The 18,856-nt window shown below is 39.3% G+C and overlaps 1 protein-coding gene across 1 annotated transcript in view; it reads left to right on the forward strand.

The window, feature by feature from the left end:
• Positions 1-10,666, forward strand: part of ZEB1 (zinc finger E-box binding homeobox 1) — a 126,239-nt gene extending 115,573 nt beyond the window's left edge. The window contains exons 6-9 of the mRNA XM_040593360.1: positions 1,568-1,673; positions 3,076-4,886; positions 6,468-6,648; positions 8,164-10,666. Of these exons, the coding sequence (XP_040449294.1) occupies positions 1,568-1,673; positions 3,076-4,886; positions 6,468-6,648; positions 8,164-8,729 (2,664 nt within the window). The 3' untranslated portion in view covers positions 8,730-10,666. The remainder of the gene's footprint in view (positions 1-1,567; positions 1,674-3,075; positions 4,887-6,467; positions 6,649-8,163) is intronic.
• The last annotated feature ends 8,190 nt before the right edge of the window (positions 10,667-18,856 follow it).

Raw genomic sequence — 18,856 nt, forward strand, 5'->3', positions numbered from 1 at the left:
GGGAACTGTCAAATTAGAGTACTTGGAAGCAATTTAGATTATCTTGTTTCAATTTGTCTTCTGTTAGCATCTGTATGCAGGAGAACAGGGTGTAGAACGGGGAGGGTTGATAATTTGGACAGCATATCTCATAGCAGAGTTGTCAGACTTTCATCCAGCAAACTGCACAGCTGTGGGTTCTTCAGATCTGAAGGTGTAAAACAGAACAGGAGCATCATCCTGCCTTTTTATTTGTCACTGCTTCTCCAGCACAGATCTCAGCCCCCGCTGCCCTGTCGGTACTTGGGGAATAGCCTCAGCACTGGCTGAGCGTCTGCTCCCAGCGCTGCCAACTGCAGCAGACCAGAACTAGGTGTAGGAGCTCCCCGCCACGGTTTCACACCAGGGGAGGTCAAGGCACGCCAGCCAGGTCGTGGTGGCTGCCCATATGCAGGCTGTTTCCTCAGACTACATGAATAGCTCTATTAATGAGTTTATGAAAATACTTGCCCCGGTTACCAAAAATCTGCAGCTGCATCCAAATGGTGGTAGGGTATCGTTTTGCAGAGTGAGTTCTACTTAGAAAGGACCCGCTGTTTTTTTTAAATAGACAATTTGAACAGAAAAAAACCTAATTACTCCACTTCATGTTGGCAGTTAAGCTGCTCCAACTTCTAAAATGTATGTAGTTTTTGTCTTCAAAAATGACACATTCAGAGATTTATACGGTTTGTGATAAAATTATCCATCTTGCATATAAATATCGCATATATATAACATATATTTACATGTCTTTCTTCATAGTTTTGCTTTATTAAGACTAGTATAACATACAGGTAAATTAAAAAGAACTTGGAGCTTAACAGTAAATGCTCTCACAAGGCAAAATATAACAAAAATAACCACAGAGTTTCAATGCAAATAGTGAAGAGGTTTGATGTTGTGTACTTGGGGAAATCCCTCCATATTATTATTTGTTTTAATTTAGGTTTTTGCATTTACTTTAAGACTTATTTGTGCCTGAGAGTGCCTTTGTTGTCACTGAGCCATCTTGTCTTGAGCAATCCTGTGGCATCATTACTTAGAGAAATTCAAAGCCAACAGTAAGCACTGGAAGCCTGTAAATGGAAAAATCAAGTCAACTGATTAAACTTTAAACAGGCTTTCATACGCTTTAATGTTTCTCTGTCCTGCGTGACATATTCTGTGGGTGGTGAGTTTGGGGGTTTTGTTGGGTTTTTTGCTTTCACAAATAGAATTAGCATGCATCTTGGAACTTCTTACTCACAAAACATGTTAGTGCAAGCTTCATCTGGAGATAGGAGATGGGGCAAGTATATTTTGGGGTTTGGTTTGGGTTTTTCTTTTTTTACTGTACCACATTTATTCAGAAGATACATATGGTTCAGTTTTAACCTGACTTGTAATTTGTTTCTTTTTCATGTATAACACATACCACCTTCAGTCTCTTAAAATTATGATTAAATCTTTTCAGTATTCTATTGTGTTTTCTCTGTTATGATGTGAAAATACAAGCTATTTTTCTAACATGCTGTCCTGTGCAATAATTATTAATTCTTTCTTACAGAGACATGTGACGCAGTCCAGTGGTAATCGAAAATTCAAGTGCACTGAATGTGGAAAAGCTTTTAAATATAAACATCACCTAAAGGAGCACCTACGAATCCACAGTGGTAAATAAACCAAGCATTGAATTGTGTAATAATGTTGCCATTTCTACTCTTTATAACTTTGATGTGATACCAGTCTTGTAAGTCGAAGTTTAAAATACTAGTGTTTCCCTTTTTTTTCCCCCTCTGGGACTCTGTAAGCGCAGACTGCAGCCTTCAGCTGCTTGCGGGAAATGTGCAGAATAACTCAAGAGGATTTACAGTTGCAGCTTAAGCTCAGACAGTTAAAGAAAATTTCACTTGTGGCAGAAGAAATGGGGCATCCTTCTGCTCCTTTTTCACTTGTGGGACAGAAGAACCATGCTTCTTACTGTGGCTGTGATTGTCATCATTCAGGACGAGTTGCATTAAAGTAGCTTCAGGGCACAGGTTGTGATATACTGCCACAACAGTTTCAGTTTATAAGAAAAGTTCCAATTTATAAGAAATTCAATCTATAATAATATAAGTTAAATGTGCTCACTCTAAAGATATTCTCAATATCTGTCTTCAACCCAGATTTACCCATTGACAGAAAGTCTGAAAACAAGTTTTTAGGCCACCTTTTCCTTTCTTATCAGTTGCTCAGCCATGATAATAGCAATGAAGTGTGCACCTAACATAGAAGTCCTCCCTCAGCAAACACCATCTTGATTTCATTTCCAGAGTGTAGTGGCGCTGTGCCTGTAAATGGGAAAGCCTCTGTCAATGTACTTTTCAATCTGAAGCCAGCCAACTGTTTCAGCTCTTTCCTTTTCCTCTGTAGCACGGCTGCCCTGAAAAGCCAGCTCTTACTAGTGGTGTAATGATTGCATAGCTGTGTGCCTCTTCCTGGCAATATAACTTGACATTCATCTCTGAAGGCAAATATACATCTATATTCTACATGTGTCTGGTTTCCCTTTACTTAAACTTCGCCTGGTTTTCAGCTGATGAGTATTGTAGGAAGATATGAATATACTGTATTTGAGTTTGCCGCAATAATATGTGCATAGCATTTATGGCATGTTCTATTTAGTTAATCAAATTCTGATTTTTTTCCATTCTGAAGTAGCTTACGCTATTTTTCCATTCTGAAGTTAGTAGTGGTACTACTTCAATGGAGTTTAATGAAATCTGCAAGTATCAAATAGGTTTATTTATGCTATAATTTACTGGGAAATACTGGAACATATTGTGATCACGTGGGCTCCATCCTGTGTCTGCTAGTAGATCACAAACTTATTAAAGGACCCTAGGATCAGAGCTATAGATTACATAATTACTCTCACTGTTGAATTCACTATGTAAGATACTTCTTTTTCCCTAGAATTCTTCGAAAGGTCATTTTGATGTGTTTTTTTCTAGTTACTTTGCTTGATGAATGTACATTGTAACCTAGTAAACTGTTGCATATGCCTTCTTTTTTCTTCTTTTTTACCTTTAGGAGAGAAGCCATATGAGTGCCCAAACTGCAAGAAACGTTTTTCCCATTCTGGTTCATACAGTTCACACATAAGCAGTAAGAAGTGTATTGGTTTGATGCCCGTGAATGGTCGAGCCCGGTCAGGGCTCAAGACGTCTCAGTGCTCGTCCCCTTCCCTTTCTGCATCACCAGGTAGCCCAGCAAGACCACAGATACGACAAAAGATAGAAAATAAACCCTTGCAAGAGCAACTTCCTGTTAACCAAATTAAAACTGAACCTGTGGATTATGAATTCAAGCCCATAGTGGTTGCTTCAGGAATTAATTGTTCGACCCCTTTGCAGAATGGGGTTTTTAGTGGTGGTAGCCCATTGCAGGCAACCAGTTCTCCTCAGGGTGTGGTGCAAGCTGTTGTTCTACCAACAGTAGGTCTGGTGTCTCCCATAAGCATCAACTTAAGTGACATTCAAAATGTACTTAAAGTGGCAGTGGATGGTAATGTAATAAGGCAAGTATTGGAAAACAATCATGCTAATCTTGCGTCCAAAGAACAAGAAACAATCAACAATGCATCTATACAACAAGCTGGCCATTCCCTCATTTCAGCTATCAGTCTTCCTTTGGTTGACCAAGATGGGACAACCAAAATTATCATCAACTACAGCTTGGAGCAGCCAAGTCAACTTCAGGTTGTTCCGCAAAATCTAAAAAAAGAAAACTCTGTTCCTACAAATAGTTGCAAAAATGAAAAACTACCAGAAGATCTTACAGTGAAGTCTGAGAAAGATAAGAACTTTGAAGGAGAGACCAATGATAGCACTTGTCTTCTTTGTGATGACTGTCCAGGAGATCTTAATGCACTTCAAGAATTAAAGCACTATGATACGAAAAATCCTCCTCAGCTTCCTCAGCCCAGTGGAACAGAAGCTGAGAAGCCTGACTCCCCTGTCCCACCAGAAACTGGGGAGAACAACTTATCTCCTGGTCAGCCACCTTTAAAGAACCTTTTATCGCTCCTAAAAGCATATTATGCATTAAATGCACAACCAAGCGCAGAAGAGCTTTCAAAAATAGCCGATTCAGTAAACCTACCACTGGATGTGGTAAAAAAGTGGTTTGAAAAAATGCAAGCTGGACAAATTTCTGTGCAGTCTTCTGGACCATCTTCTCCTGAACAAGTTAAATTAAGCAGTCCCACAGATAATGATGAGCAAACAGCAACTACAAATGTAAGCAAACCCCAGAACAGCACAAATAACTCACAAAATCCTGTCAGTACAACAAAATCTCAGACTTTACCAGGGGGATCAACTCTGAATGGTTCACGCAGTAGCACGCCATCCCCATCGCCACTAAACCTTTCTTCATCACGAAATTCACAGGGTTATACGTACACAGCAGAGGGCGTACAAGAAGAGCCACAAATTGAACCTCTTGACCTTTCGCTACCAAAGCAACATGGAGAACTATTGGAAAGATCTACCATAACTAGTGTTTACCAGAACAGTGTTTATTCTGTCCAAGAAGAACCTTTGAACTTAACTTGTGCAAAAAAAGAACCACAAAAGGACAACAGTATTACAGACTCTGATCCTATTGTAAATGTAATCCCACCAAGTGCCAATCCCATAAATATTGCTATACCTACAGTCACTGCCCAGTTACCTACAATTGTTGCCATTGCTGACCAGAACAGTGTTCCATGCTTGAGAGCTCTCGCTGCCAATAAGCAAACCATTTTGATTCCACAGGTGGCTTACACGTATTCTACTACAGTTAGTCCTGCAGTTCAAGAAACACCACCAAAACAGACCCAAGCCAGTGGAAATCAGGTACTTCGGTCCCTGTATTCCTGTATGTGGTGTGTGATGTGTTCATTCTGTATCCATGCAGAAAACTGTCCAGATAAATTAAATAAAAATGTAAATATAAGCTATCAGGTTTATTCGGCTTTATTGTTGATGGGTCATAGATGTTACTGTTAAGTCCTCTGCAAAGCTAGTTAGCTCAGGCAGCTTGACAGAAACTGACTGTTTCTGTTCCAGACTGACAGAAACTATATGTTTCTGTGCGTGGACGAGTCAGTTCTTCACCATATTCAGTCATTCAAAGCGTCTTCTAGGGCATTAGTGCTCAGTGTTTTAAAGACAGCTCAGTGCTCCTGATCTGAAAGCAAAGCAAGGCCATGGCCTGTGTTTCTTACTGGTTCTGTATCTCCTCCTTCCCCGCCTCCGGAGAGTAAACTCTGGAACTTTTGGCTACTCCCTTCGCGCTGCTCTGCTTTCTTGGCTTGCAGAGTAGCTGAATTCATCCTACACCGTAATGGCACTTTAAGCAAAATTCAGGAGTATTCTCAACTGAAAGTCGGGCAGATACCTTCTTCACCTGCCAATCCTGTATCCTGCCCTGTTCCTCCCTGGGCACATCCAGATGTGATCTAATCGGAGTCAATCCTCCTGAGCAACACCTGTGCGTGTTGAGGTGGGGATGGAGCAGAATAGAAAAGCGGCTTACATGAAGACTGAGAGTTTCTAATTAACGCTTAGAAATTGGCTGTTTAGCATTTTACGCAGGCTTCTGTATTGCCAGAGACTGAGGAGCCTTAAAGAGTTATGAGGTTGTTTATAAGTTAAAGTTTATGACAGACAACGTTTGAGCTAGCTAACATGTACATTTTCATGTTCAGAGCTGACGATATATGGTAAAATTAATTCTGTGTGTAGTGAAACTGCCGATACCGGTAGAAAATACTGGGCTTCTTAAAGATGAGCTTCAGCACTTGAAGTGCTTAGAAATAGGCAACACTTACGATATTTTTTTAAACTTCTTATTAATGAAACTTTTGAAGTCCCCCAGATTTTGGGTTAAGTAGTATTTGTGGTGGTTTTATGAAGAAGAGGGTAGTCAAATATGTAAATCCAAATGGTAATTTAAATAGCTTTTTGTGAAAACTTCATCAAAAAATACGGTCTTAACTTCCACAAAATCTGCGAGGTGGCAAAATGTGGGTGGCAAACATCAGTTGAAAAATGCAGTTAGATATTGAATCTGCTCTTCCAATTTCCTGAGGTACTTTATAGGTGTGTAATCTTACTTTCCTTCCTAATATTGCATTTTTTATAGGCCCTAAAACATGATGTGTCAGTGTAGCTTAGACCTCGCCAACACTCAGATTTGGATGTGATTAGTCAGTCCCAGTGAGAATTCTGCATCCGTGTGGTGGCGGGGACTGCAAAGCAGAGTGACGCAGTGAAAGATATTTTTTGACTATTGAAGCCTAAACAATTTTGTTCGGCTGTTTACAGAACTGAATGAGAATAACAGTGCAACTTCAGCTTACATTTTATGAACTGTGTGCTGCGTTAGTGCATTTTTTTTTAACTGAACTCAATCTTTTTTGTAATTTTTTTAAGGATGAAAGGCAAGACACTAGCTCAGAAGGAGTATCGAATGTAGAAGATCAAAATGATTCTGATTCAACACCCCCAAAGAAAAAGATGAGAAAGACAGAAAATGGGATGTATGCATGTGATCTATGTGACAAAATATTCCAGAAGAGCAGCTCATTATTGAGACATAAGTATGAACACACAGGTATGTACTAGGAAAAGCAGTTTCAGACTGTTAGTTCATTGGTGGTGTGTAACCGATAATCTCAACTGGAATCCAGCTCTCAGAAAGCGTAGGGAAGTGTAGTAGTCCCTTTTACCGTCTGTGCTCAGCTTTCTTCAGAAACCTATGCTTTGTATATTTGTTTTGACAGGACTGCAGTTCTCTGTTTCTTTAAATTTGTAAGACCTAAACCTTGAATAGAAAAAGGGGAGTTTCTTCCATCTGGCTCATGGATGATCATCTGCGAGCCCAGCCTGTAATCGAGGATGTATTACTTCCAATTTACCTTGCCTGGTTATAAATTAAGAAAAATTAGAAATTAAAAAACATAAATTAAGAAAAAAGGATCGTGTATGTGTATGATACTTTACATGAAAGGCAGTGTATCTATCTAGCATGAAGGATTTTCAAAGTGAGCCACATTTGTAATGATTTTCCACCAATTACGATGGAAAAGACCCTTAACATCGTGGAGTCCAACTTAACCTGGCACTGCCAAGTCCACCACTAAACCATGTCCCCAAGTGCCACGTCTGCATGCCTTTTAAATACCTCCAGGGATGGTGATTCAACTGCTTCCCTGGGCAGCCGGGCAACCCTTTCAGTGAAGAAATTTTTCCTAATATCCAACCTAAATCTCCCCTGGCACAACTTGAGGCTGTTTCCTGTCATCCTTTCATTTGTTACTTGGGAAGAGAGACCAACACCGACCTTTGGCATATGCTGACGTGGCAGTGGTGATCATCTGTATAGAGTGACCAAAAAACTGCTGTCTTATTTTTGTCTCCATCTTTTATATCTGGGCTAAGACCATGCAAAGTTGCTTTGCGTAACAACTTTTGAGTGTGGAAATCAAAGTAACATTACCAGGCTCCTGCTACATTTATCAGAGACTTCAAAAACAAGGCAACAAAGTAGAAAGCTGGAAAACAGAGCAGAAAGAGAACTAAATGAAACAAAGCAGATTTTTCTTCTTAACATATGTGTAGTCAGCCTGTTTTGTACATAAGACATTTACCTGTGCCAGCCTAGATTTTAGAATGTTTTTCCCTTTACCTATAACACGGAAGAAGGACTTAGTACTCCAAAACTGACATAAAAGCATAGTTGATTTAAAATTTTCATCAATATAGAAAAGTTAAAATGTATTTTAGGCAGAATGTTTACTGCAAGAAAAATGTCTCCTTTTCTAAGTTACTTATACTGGCACTTTTTTTGTGCTGAAAGTTACATCTGAGAATCTGTTTGTCCTTCTATGCTCAGTTTTCCTAAAAAAACTTACTAACTACCCATGTAATTGTGACAATGTACCCTTGCACCCTCATCCTTTGGGCTTAGGTGAGAAACTCAGGCTGATAATGCATGGAGTGAACATCTTGTTAAAGGAAATTATTAATTGTTGGTAATACATTCACCAACAGCATTTTATGGTGAAAACAACAGTATAAATTTGTAAAACTTCAGCTACAAGATGTCCAATTGTGCTTTATTTTGTAGGTAAAAGACCTCACGAGTGTGGAATCTGTAAAAAAGCATTTAAACACAAACACCATTTGATCGAACACATGCGACTGCATTCTGGGGAAAAACCCTACCAATGTGACAAATGTGGAAAGCGGTTTTCACACTCGGGGTCTTACTCTCAACACATGAATCATCGCTACTCCTATTGCAAAAGAGAGGCAGAAGAGCGTGACAGCACGGAACAGGAGGAGCCAGGCCAGGAGGCCCTCAATAACGAGCATGCTGGTGCCAGGGCATCTCCATCGCAGATCGACTCGGATGAGAGAGAGAGTCTAACCAGGGAAGAAGAGGAAGACAGTGAAAAAGAGGAAGAGGAGGAGGAAGAAAAAGAGATAGAAGGACTTCAGGAAGAAAAAGAATGTAGGAAACTACAAGAAGTTGAGGATGAGGAAGAAGAGGAGGAAGAGGAAGAAGAAGAGGAAGAGGAAGAAGGGAAAACTGAAGGTAGCAAGAATGATGAAGCTGTAAATCAAGCAAGCAATGCAGAACCAGAAGTTATACAGAATAATGGGCAGGTGTCAGAAGAAAAAAACAAATAAAGCTTAAATGATAGTTTTTTCTATAAGGAAAAAAAGAATTGGTAATGAAGTTCATTCTATATTATACATGCTTTTCATGGAAACACAGTAGCCTGCATACTGTGATTTCTGTTCACTACTGTGTAAAAAAATATATATATAAAAAAAAAGAAAAAGAAAAAAAAAAGAAATCCAGGTGTGCCTGAACCTCAAACTTAGTAATTTTTCACACAGTTTTCAAAGGTAGGAACAAGTTTATAACATGAAGCAGATTAGAAAAATACAGTGACTCTGGAAGCAAAGATTTAACAGGTTTTAGGAAACCTGATTTATTAGACAAGCATCTGGCATCATTTGTTTTATCAGTATTAATTTTCATTCTTAAGTTGATTAATTTGTAAGCTGTACAATTGGGAGAGATTTATATGATTTTTTTTTTTTTTTATGGTAAAACATTTCCTAGATCCGCTTCAGTATTTTCTTATGTTTTAAAATGTGAGAACTTCTGCACTACAAAATTCCCTTTTGCAGAAACCTGTAATGCAGTTGCAAACAGTGCTTGGCTACCTTTGTAAATTCAACCTAGAAGGTAGCGGTTTATGACATTAGATGTTGTAGTAGAGCATATTATCATTTAAAGTGTATTGTTAGCCTTAAGAAAGCAGATGATAGAAGAACTGAAGTTTCTTACTCGTGATTAAAAATGTAGTTGAAAAGATTGTCGTTGAGTTCTGATTGCAGGGACTAACAGTGTTAATACTGGTAAGGACAGCAAAGTCGTCAAAATCAGTGTTTGTAATTGTGTTTTGAGTATGTAGTAACGATATGAAGGATATGATATGAAGCTTTGTATCTCCTTTGGCCTTATGCAAGACCTGTGTGCTGTAAGTGCCATTTATCAGTATTACAAAGGCTCTAAGCAGCCTTTATCCAATGTGTGGCCTACAATAACTAGCATTTGTTGATTTGTATCAAACTTCTAAACTAATCATGGGGAAAAAAACACTCAGCCATCAGACAAGTAAGAACACTGGTATATTTCATTATTTAATTATTTGGTGGTATTTTGGGTTAATACCTGACTTGCAGAATTTCTCTACAATAATTACAAGGGAAATTTTCTAATCTGCTTTATTGCTTTATTGGTTTACTTTAATTTCAGACACATACATGACATGTTATCTGGCTCATAAGTATTTTCAAATGTTAGTTATTATGGACCCCATTTATTAACAATGTTAGCTGATTTTTACCTATCAGTATTATTTTATTTCTTTTAGTTTATAGATCTGTGCAACATTTTGTACTGTATGTCTTCAAACCTGGCAGTATTAATACCCTTCTTACTGACATATGTACCTTTTTAGTTTTAGAAAACTTTTATATTTATGTGTCTTATTTTTATATTTCTTTATTTATTACACAGTGTAGTGTATAATACTGTAGTTTGTATTAATACAATAATATATTTTAGTATGAAAATTTGGAAAGTTGATAAGATTTAAAGTAGAGATGCAATCGGTTCTCTTGCATTGAGATTTGATTTAACAGTGTTATGTTAACATTTATACTTGCCTTGGACTGTAGAACAGAAGAATTAAAATGGGAATGTATTAATTTTACAATTGCAATCAATTCATTTTACCTTTACCCAGTTTTTAATATAAAGCTCTTAAATTTTGAAATTCACTGTGTGACTAATAGCATGATGCTCTGCAGTTTTATTAAGAGATTAGTCTAACCATAAAACTCTCATTTCCTTAGTAAGCCAAATTAGAATAATCTTATAAACAGTGTTGGGAACAATATTTAACATTTTTGTGCCAATTTGTTCCTGTATTCATGTATGTATGTTACAAATCTGAAACTTCATTTTTAAGTTCCTTGTTACATCATGGTCATTTTCTAGTTTTTTACCAGACTCCCCATCTCACAATAAAATGCGTCAACAAGTCTGACTTGCTGTCATTATTCTGGTAATTTAGAAAAACATTTTTAAGTTACTTCTATGAGATGTTAACTCAGACACAGTTCCTGCTTCAGTGTCGATACTCAGTTTCAATTGTACCTAAGGAGCACGTAAGTGAAAGGTTTGGCTGTGTGCAGGCAAAGGGGTTGCTACTTTAGTTTATTGATTTACTAATGCTAGTAGAACAACTGAGTTTTCAAAACGAACCATGTGGTTTTGTGATTTTTTTTTTCCTCTTGTATCTGTCCAATACACAGTTTAATGCTCTTTCAATAAGACTGCTTTTAAAGGAAGTAAGTCTGTAACTGTTTACTTCATTTAGCAATAAGCTGGTGAAAAGGTTGGTGTATATTTTGCTGTTGAACTTTCCAAAGACATGGCACCAACATTAGATACATATCATTTCAGTAATGAAAGTATAAAAACTTGAATGTTGTATTACATACACATGTTTACAGTGTTTTGGAGTTTAAGCAAAGTTTTGAGACTGTTCTTTGAGCAAAGTTCTGTTCCTTAATGATCACTAAAAGGGGATTTCAGTTGTTAATTTGGGGTTTTTTTACATGAACATCATATAAGTTATTTTATATTCACATATCTAAGTTTTGACTAATTCTCAGTCTTACTATCTCAACTTTAATACATGCAAAAGATTTATCCCATATATTAGTTGTTTTACTTTGTCTGTATTTTGCTGTACAGTGTACCAAATGTTGCACTTTTATGTAGAGTAACCTCCTAACTTAGTCGTGTCATTGAGATAAACATGAGAAAGCTGTTTAAAAAAAAATAACCATTTATATTGTGTTAAAAATGTTGCCTTGTAATTATTATCATAAAAGAATCAATCAGGTAGCTCAGGATTTCTTGCAGGTAAAGCTGGCTCGGCTCTGCTCTAGGTAGTGAAGTTTACCCTTTTTGAAACTATGTTAAGATTTTTCACATTTTTCATATTCCAGGAACATCTTACTTGTCTATAGTAATAAACCCAGTGAGACATTTGTTGAAGTGGGAAAATTCTGCTGTCTTTAGTAGTAGAACAAAGAATTTTAATAAATCCAAGGTTACTCACATAAGTGACAGCTGCATGTTAAAGGCCAGTAACTTCGATTTCCAGAACCTTAAATGAAGCTAGAGAAACTGTGCTTGGATAGAGAGCAAAGTCCAGGTAATTTTGATTCAGGAAATGTCATCGGGTTTGGGAGGAAAAAAATTTATATTCATTACTTAGCCTATGAAACTGTTATTAACGTTTTTATCTTCAAAATGAATTGGTATATTGAATTTTGCATGTGTTGAGATCAGAGACGCCTCTTATGTTTGTGACCTTATAACATCATTTATTATCCATTTGAAAAACACGAAACCTGCGATGCATCTTCATTTAGCAGAGTAAACTCATTTGAAATCTAGAGGTGCTCGGGAGGTGCAGGCTTTGTTCCCAGCCCCGTCAGCGAGTGCCTGCAGTGCAGGTGGCTGTGCAGTGCAGGGAAGCCCAGGCTGTGCAGGAGTCCGGCCACCAAGGTACCAGAAGCTGTCCAGCTGCAGCTGCACAGACCTTCTAAGTTAATGGCAAAGCAGTTGCAAGGAGAGTAGGTTTCACCACATGAAAAAAAAAAAAAATAAAAGTGAAAGCAAAAGTGTAACGGCTTTGTGTTCTGTCCTTTAAAGATAAATAAAAGTTGGGAAAGAGAGGTAAAAATGGAATGTAGTTTTAATAAAACTTCACTGTCCTGTGACTTCTTCTTTGGTCAGAAGATGAAAAGTCCATCAGTTGCCCTGTGTGCCCGGGCTGTTGGCTGTGTCTGCTTCTTCATGCTCACCTTGGCCGAGCAGTCGGGACAGTCACAGTCCAGCCTGACAAAAGAAGAGTCCTTTGAGCGCAGTATGGGGCAGGGCACTGACCTCAGCCTGATGTTCTGCCTTTGGTTCTGCTACTGGCCCATCTCATGATTCCAGAATATAATTAATTGATATGTTTCAAAATCAGTTCCAGTCGCAAAACTGTGACAGTGGTGTGTCCTCTTTTATCAAGTAATTTGAGAATAGGAAAAAATATTACCGGATCACTGTAGGAAGAATGTTAGAGAAGTAAATATTAGGTTTCATGCCCTGGGTTGGGGAATACCCTTCTGAGATCCGGAGCAAACGGGAGCAGAAAGAGGGACTTAAGGCTACAGAGAAAACTAGAAGATCCGTTGAAGCTGCTTTTTCCTCCTTTACTAGTATTCATGTGGCATCCCAGTGGTGATTCGGGGGGCATTCTCAAATTCCTCATAGCCACATTACTGTCTGCTTGCTGGTTTTCTGGAGCAGCTGATCCGTAATTGGTAACATAGCAATGTTCAGCAGTGCTGTATGTATGAGCTTGAAAGTTTGGGGGTTTTTAGTTGTATCATATTACAATAATCAGGTAAAATAGTGGATAGTGAAAAAAGAAATTGGGAAGTTTTGTTATTTTGGCTAATCTTGGAGTGCCAGTTTGTTTCAATAGCTATCTTGAATTTTAGTGGAAGAAGAACGCACCATGGCTTATCAACCCAGAACCCAATATAGTTACCCTAAGAGGCACTATTCTTCAGACAGATTGAGTAAAAATTGCTTAAACTGGGAACAAGTGTTGTGTTTGCACTCTTGAGTAAAATTATTCTAATGCAATTATTGCTGATGTACCCACAGTCAGCGTCTGTACAAGCAGCCCTTTACTGATGGTTGCGCTGGCAAGGCGTGTCTGGGTTGGTGGTGGCCACAGGACCGAACGACGATTTTAAAGCAAAGGTATTTACAAGAGAAAAAATATGACACTACTAAAAGCACAGGTTTTGCCACAGCAAAATGTTACATTGGGGCTTTTATCATCAAAGTGATGAAAGATCAGGAGTTCACAGTCCAAACCAACATAGAAGTCTATGGTGAAGAAATGAAAACACTTTCTAGTGTGCAGAAGACCATCAGAGGTGAAGGTAACGATTTGGGGATGAAAAAGTCCATTTCGCACATGGAGGCTGTAGTGAAGATAGGTGATGGCTTTTGAGCAGAGGAGGAGAGAGGGAAGAGCTTCATCTGTGCTGTCCTGAGCGCTTCTTGGAAGTGTGTTCTTTTTATTTACTACCAGCGTGTAAGTCTGCACATAATTCTTTCCTTGGTTAGAGGTTCTGTTGTATGCAATTCACATTCTGGTACTTAAAGACAAAAGTTGTTTGTTTTTTTCTCTCTCCTGGGCAAAAGTTGTTTGTTTTTTTCTCTCTCCTGGGCAGAACAGCTTGTTTAATTGTTGCTAGAATAATCCCTAAATTACATAATGGAAATTCAATATTAGAGTATCTTCTGAGTCTGCATTTTATTATTTATTGTTCATTATTTTCTTGGGCAGTTGTAATGATATTTGCAGTCCGGTTTTCACTAAAAAAAAATGAATACCAATGGGTTATGATGATCAAATTGACTCTTACAAGTGATCAATTATTTACAACTTTTGCTTTATCCCTCTGCTCTTTCATGATGTCTGGTTACTAATCTGTCACAGAGTCTTCTTAATTGTGTGTATTATGCCTATCATACACATTGTATATATGTTGTCTCTAGGAGAAACAATATATTTGCTTCACAAAAAACAATAAAATCTGCTCTTCTTTTAAAATGTAATTAGCAAGTAACTGACAGTTGGGATTAAGCATGAAATGTGCTGATGTCAGGAGCACTTTTGTGGCAAGGTTTGTCCTAGTAGCTTGCCAAATATGAAAGTCACATAGAACTAATCTACAACTAGGTAAAGTTCTCCAAGGCCTTACCTCTATGCTAGCAGATCCCAAAAAAGTTCTTTAAAAATTATGAGGACAATGGGAAGTAATCTTTCAAATAAATACATTGGGAATGCCAGATTGGTCTTCCTTTTAGCTTTCCAGTGAGCCTCAAGGTCTCCGATGCTGCTTTTAGATTTTAACATCGCTGTATTGGGGACTTCCCTTGGGTTTTGCTCATCTTTGTGTAAACTAGAGTTTGTGTAATGATCATAAGATTTGCATTGCGTGTTAATTCAGGAATTAAGGGGATAAATGAATTAAGCCCTAAAAAACCTGAAACACTCCTACAGTAAGTTTGTGTCATTCTTCATGAGTTTCTGTTCCTCTTCCACCTGGAAAGCCTGCTCACGTCTAGCACGCCCGGGGCCCAAAGGGAGACCACAAGTCGGACAGCACTTTGCATGATGGGGCTGTTCCCATCCCTCACTCTTCAGGAGCTCTCTTGTTAGGCCAAATCCTGCCTGACTGCTGATGAATGCCACTGGACCCCTTGCATGCTAGGAAACTCCATTTTTAATGACAGGTAAGCTACTGCGAAGATACAGAGGCAATGTTTTGCTCCTTCAGTGTGCAAGAATAAAATCTGTGGGACCAAATTGTTCAAGAAATAAGCCCATTGGAAAATCGTGCAAAATTCTGAAAACAGCAAAGGCTTCCAACAGATTTGAAAGGCTATGTTGCTACATGCAAACGAGTACTTGGAATTGCTCCCCCCCTGCTCCTGAATCAAATCAATAATGGGAAAACATTCCTGTGGGCAGCAGTCCTCCATTTCTTTTCCTCAGCCTGAACATAATGGTCACTGGTCTCCTCCAAACCCAGAGCTGAACAGCTCTGACTTGTACATGCTTCATTTTGAGTCCTTGTGAGCAGTAAGTGCTGGAGTGAGCAGGAAGGAAGGTTTCCAGTTTCCGACAGTTGGACCTGGCTGTCCTGTCAGCAGCACCTTTCCACAAGCTGCTGCTGCTACTAGCCAGGGAGTGTTTGAAGTGGCCATGGTTACAGCCTGGCCAGGTCAAATGATCTCGGCTGTGATTGCACAGGTAACAGGGCCTTCCACCAAGACAAACTGACTAAGTTGACCTTGAGTCAGCTTTTTTCCCCATTTAGACAGCTCCAAAGAATGCCTCTGGCAGGAGCCAGTGACCATGGTTTAGAGGAGCTGCTGGCCTGCATCACCTGCAGGCAGGGAAGAGCCACCCCTCAGTTTGTAAATTGCAAATTCTTGATGGTGGTGATTCTTGTTCCCCAAAACATGGCATTGTCTTTAGAATCTTTTTTTTTTAATATTTTTAATCAGGCTACTTCTTATTGGTGTTCTGGTTTCCAAGACAATCGTTGGGTCAAGTGCTCTTAAAAGGTCCTGAAGCTTCATGAGGGACTGTATAAGCCAAGGAACAAGGATACTTGTATACACTGTGTAAACCAAGGAACAAGGAATTTAGCATTTGCACTTGTGATGAGTGTTACCACAATTTCTGTATCTCTTCCAACTTAATTATAAGACCAGTTTTCTTGTCTTAAGAGGGAAGAAAAAATAAACCAAAAGAAATTGATAATGTAGCTTGCACAGGGTTATTCAGGCAGAGGTGGGAGCAGGACTGAGGTCTCTAACATGGGCACACTGTCTGGCTTTTACATCAGCGTGCAGTTTGTTCTGAAGGAATATGGCAAACAGCGCATCGCTGTGATTTTTCAGTGGCGGAGTGGAGCCCACCCTTCAGCAGCCACACTGCTTCACAAGCTTGTCCTCTTGCACTGCAGCCAAGGGACTGGTTCTTCAGCTGAAGCAGCAAAGACTCAGACTTCGTATACAATTTTACTTCCAGAACTGTTTCCAGAAAGAAGTATTATTTGCCTCGTTGCTCCCTACAAGGGCTGATGCTGGGATCGCTGCTATAAGCGAGGAGGCGAGTGTGCTGTCAGTCTAGGGGTAGTGCACGTTCTGCCAGTGACTCTTAGGGAGGGGAAAGAAGAAAAGCTTTGCTGATTTCCTACAGCTTCTGCTGGCCCAATACATCATCTTGTCCCTTGTAGGTTTTTTGTGAAGGCCACCTGTCAGGCACAGGTTGTCTGGGTCCTGATGGCTCCCCAGTGGGGGCTCCAGCTGTAACCCCCAGAGAGAGGAGTGGAGGGGAAAAAACACCTCGGTGCAGCAAATTGTTCCATGTATGAATAAGCTTTCATTATTCATACTCATACAATGAAATTGCTCAACTCATGATCACTTATGTAAGTAAAACCATTGTAGGTCTTGCATTTTCTCCTTTGTGGTTAAAATACTCTGATTTTTTTTTTTTTTTTTATGTTAAGGAAAACAAAAGCTTGATTCCTGCTTTACTGTAGTTTATTATTTAATCAAATTCCTAACTGTGGCCCCACGATCTCTGATTAAAAAGGGCAGTACTGCATTGCTTTCCCTGCTAATGGAAATGAATTTTGTTTGGTGAAATCTGAATCTGTTCAGCTCGCTGTACCTAAACCTAATTGAAAAAAGCTGGAGGATCTGGTGCCAAAAAAAATGCAAATTTTCATGGCTAGAACCATGGATAGGTCAAAGACCATTTATGTTCCTGATTTTTTAAACTGTATGTTGAAAATCTCTGTTCAAGTCCATCATCTGCTCCTCTTGCTACCTAGTTTCTACGGATCTGCTCTCAGTTCTTCCCAACCCACCCAAACATGTGTGCACCCCTTGTGACTGCTGTAGGTAAGTAAGATTCTTCTCATGTGGCGGCCACGCTCTGGTGACTTGTCTCTACTGATGGAAAAAACAGCACTTTAAAAAGCCAAAACAAGAGGCAGTCTAGCTTCATTGTCACCGCAGAACTGGCTTATGCAGTCAACCAGACCATTGCACCACAGTCTAGTCAAATACCTACTTCTAAGCAGAAATTTTAAATTTCTGTGGAATTTCTCATGTTTAATACCTTCCTATTTCACAAATTAGCTTTTTCTGTAATTCTACCGAATGAGCCATCATCTGTAGCTTCTGAAGTGTATTTTTCCACCCTTCTACTTAGGTGTTTAGACATGTAGCCTTAGCTGATGTGGAGTTTGATGAATGCATGCTGGTACCCAGCTCTCCTTGTGGAAAGCAGTCTTTGCTCCCCAAAAAAGTCTGTGTTACCTTACCGACAGCATCCTGAAGCAGCACATGGAGACGTTCTGCTGAATGACTGGCAGTGTCAAAACGTAGAAGAATGCTGCTGTATAATCTCTGGGGTGCTTTAAATATGGGATAACAACGTATTTCTAAGTCAGAAAATAAATTAAGTAACCTTGCAAAATACAGTTCCCTTGCTATTAGTATCTGGTAACCACCTACCTTGGTTTTGGCCTTGGTCTCCTAAGCAATGGCGGTTGTGACCCTGTGCTGCATGTTCCCTTCTCTCATCTTACAATACATTTTCACCCGACGACTATGCCTGGCCGGCTTTGACAGAACAGATAATATGTCAATGATCTGAAGTACTTGCATGACCTGTGAAACTTGACTGCCTAGGACAGAGGACCAAACTAATGCCCTTGCTAGGTAAATCCCTTACTATGGTAAGCGCAGTTCTGAACCACCTCCAGCATGTGCCACTGCTTGTCTGGCCAAGAAATGCAGGGAAGTTGATCGAGGATTTCATTAGTTCAGTTGCTCTGTTGTTAACGCTGTTATTTAAGAGGACAAAAGAGAAAAGAAAAAACACACAAAAGCAAGTACTTATTTCTAATTAGTAGATGGCTATTGCACTGCATTTAAAAAGGAGACTTGAATTATGGGACAAACTACAGCATCTGGCCATTATTCACATGGGGGACTGCCAACAAGACTGACACCCTCATCTCCATCACATGCTAAGAATCATGTTTATTTGTTCACTCTTCAGCCAAACAAATATGAAATTCTGTCATGCAAAGTAGAACTAACCCAATAATAGAGTCTTTGTCTTCCAGGAGGGCCAGAACAGAACATGCTGCCTCTGAACCTCCTCATTTCAATGGAAAAACTGAGTGTATGTTTCATATGTCCCTCATGAGTGCTGCTGTAACATGGACATAATCACAAATTATCCTGTTATTCCCACACCAGTGTGCAGCTCGGCTCAAATGGTTTAAGTGGGTTTAAGTCTGTTTCACTGTGCTCCCCAAGCAGTGCAGGTGAAGGAAGACCTGCTGTCTGTGGGATCTGATGGATTAGTCATCACGTTGATGCTGGTGGACTTGTGGGAATGCCAGAAGCAGATGTTTAAAGCTCCTGAGAACTGTGTTTCCAAACATGGACCCTGCAATTCAACAACTATTGCAGTCAGTATTAGCAAGTGTTTCTGCTGCTGGAAGGGAGAATCTGGTCCCTGCTCACCCCCTGCCACCTCCCAGGCTGGTAC

The sequence above is a fragment of the Falco naumanni genome, chromosome 4 (assembly GCF_017639655.2).
Source record: "Falco naumanni isolate bFalNau1 chromosome 4, bFalNau1.pat, whole genome shotgun sequence".
In the NCBI taxonomy this organism is placed as follows: Eukaryota; Metazoa; Chordata; class Aves; order Falconiformes; family Falconidae; genus Falco; species Falco naumanni.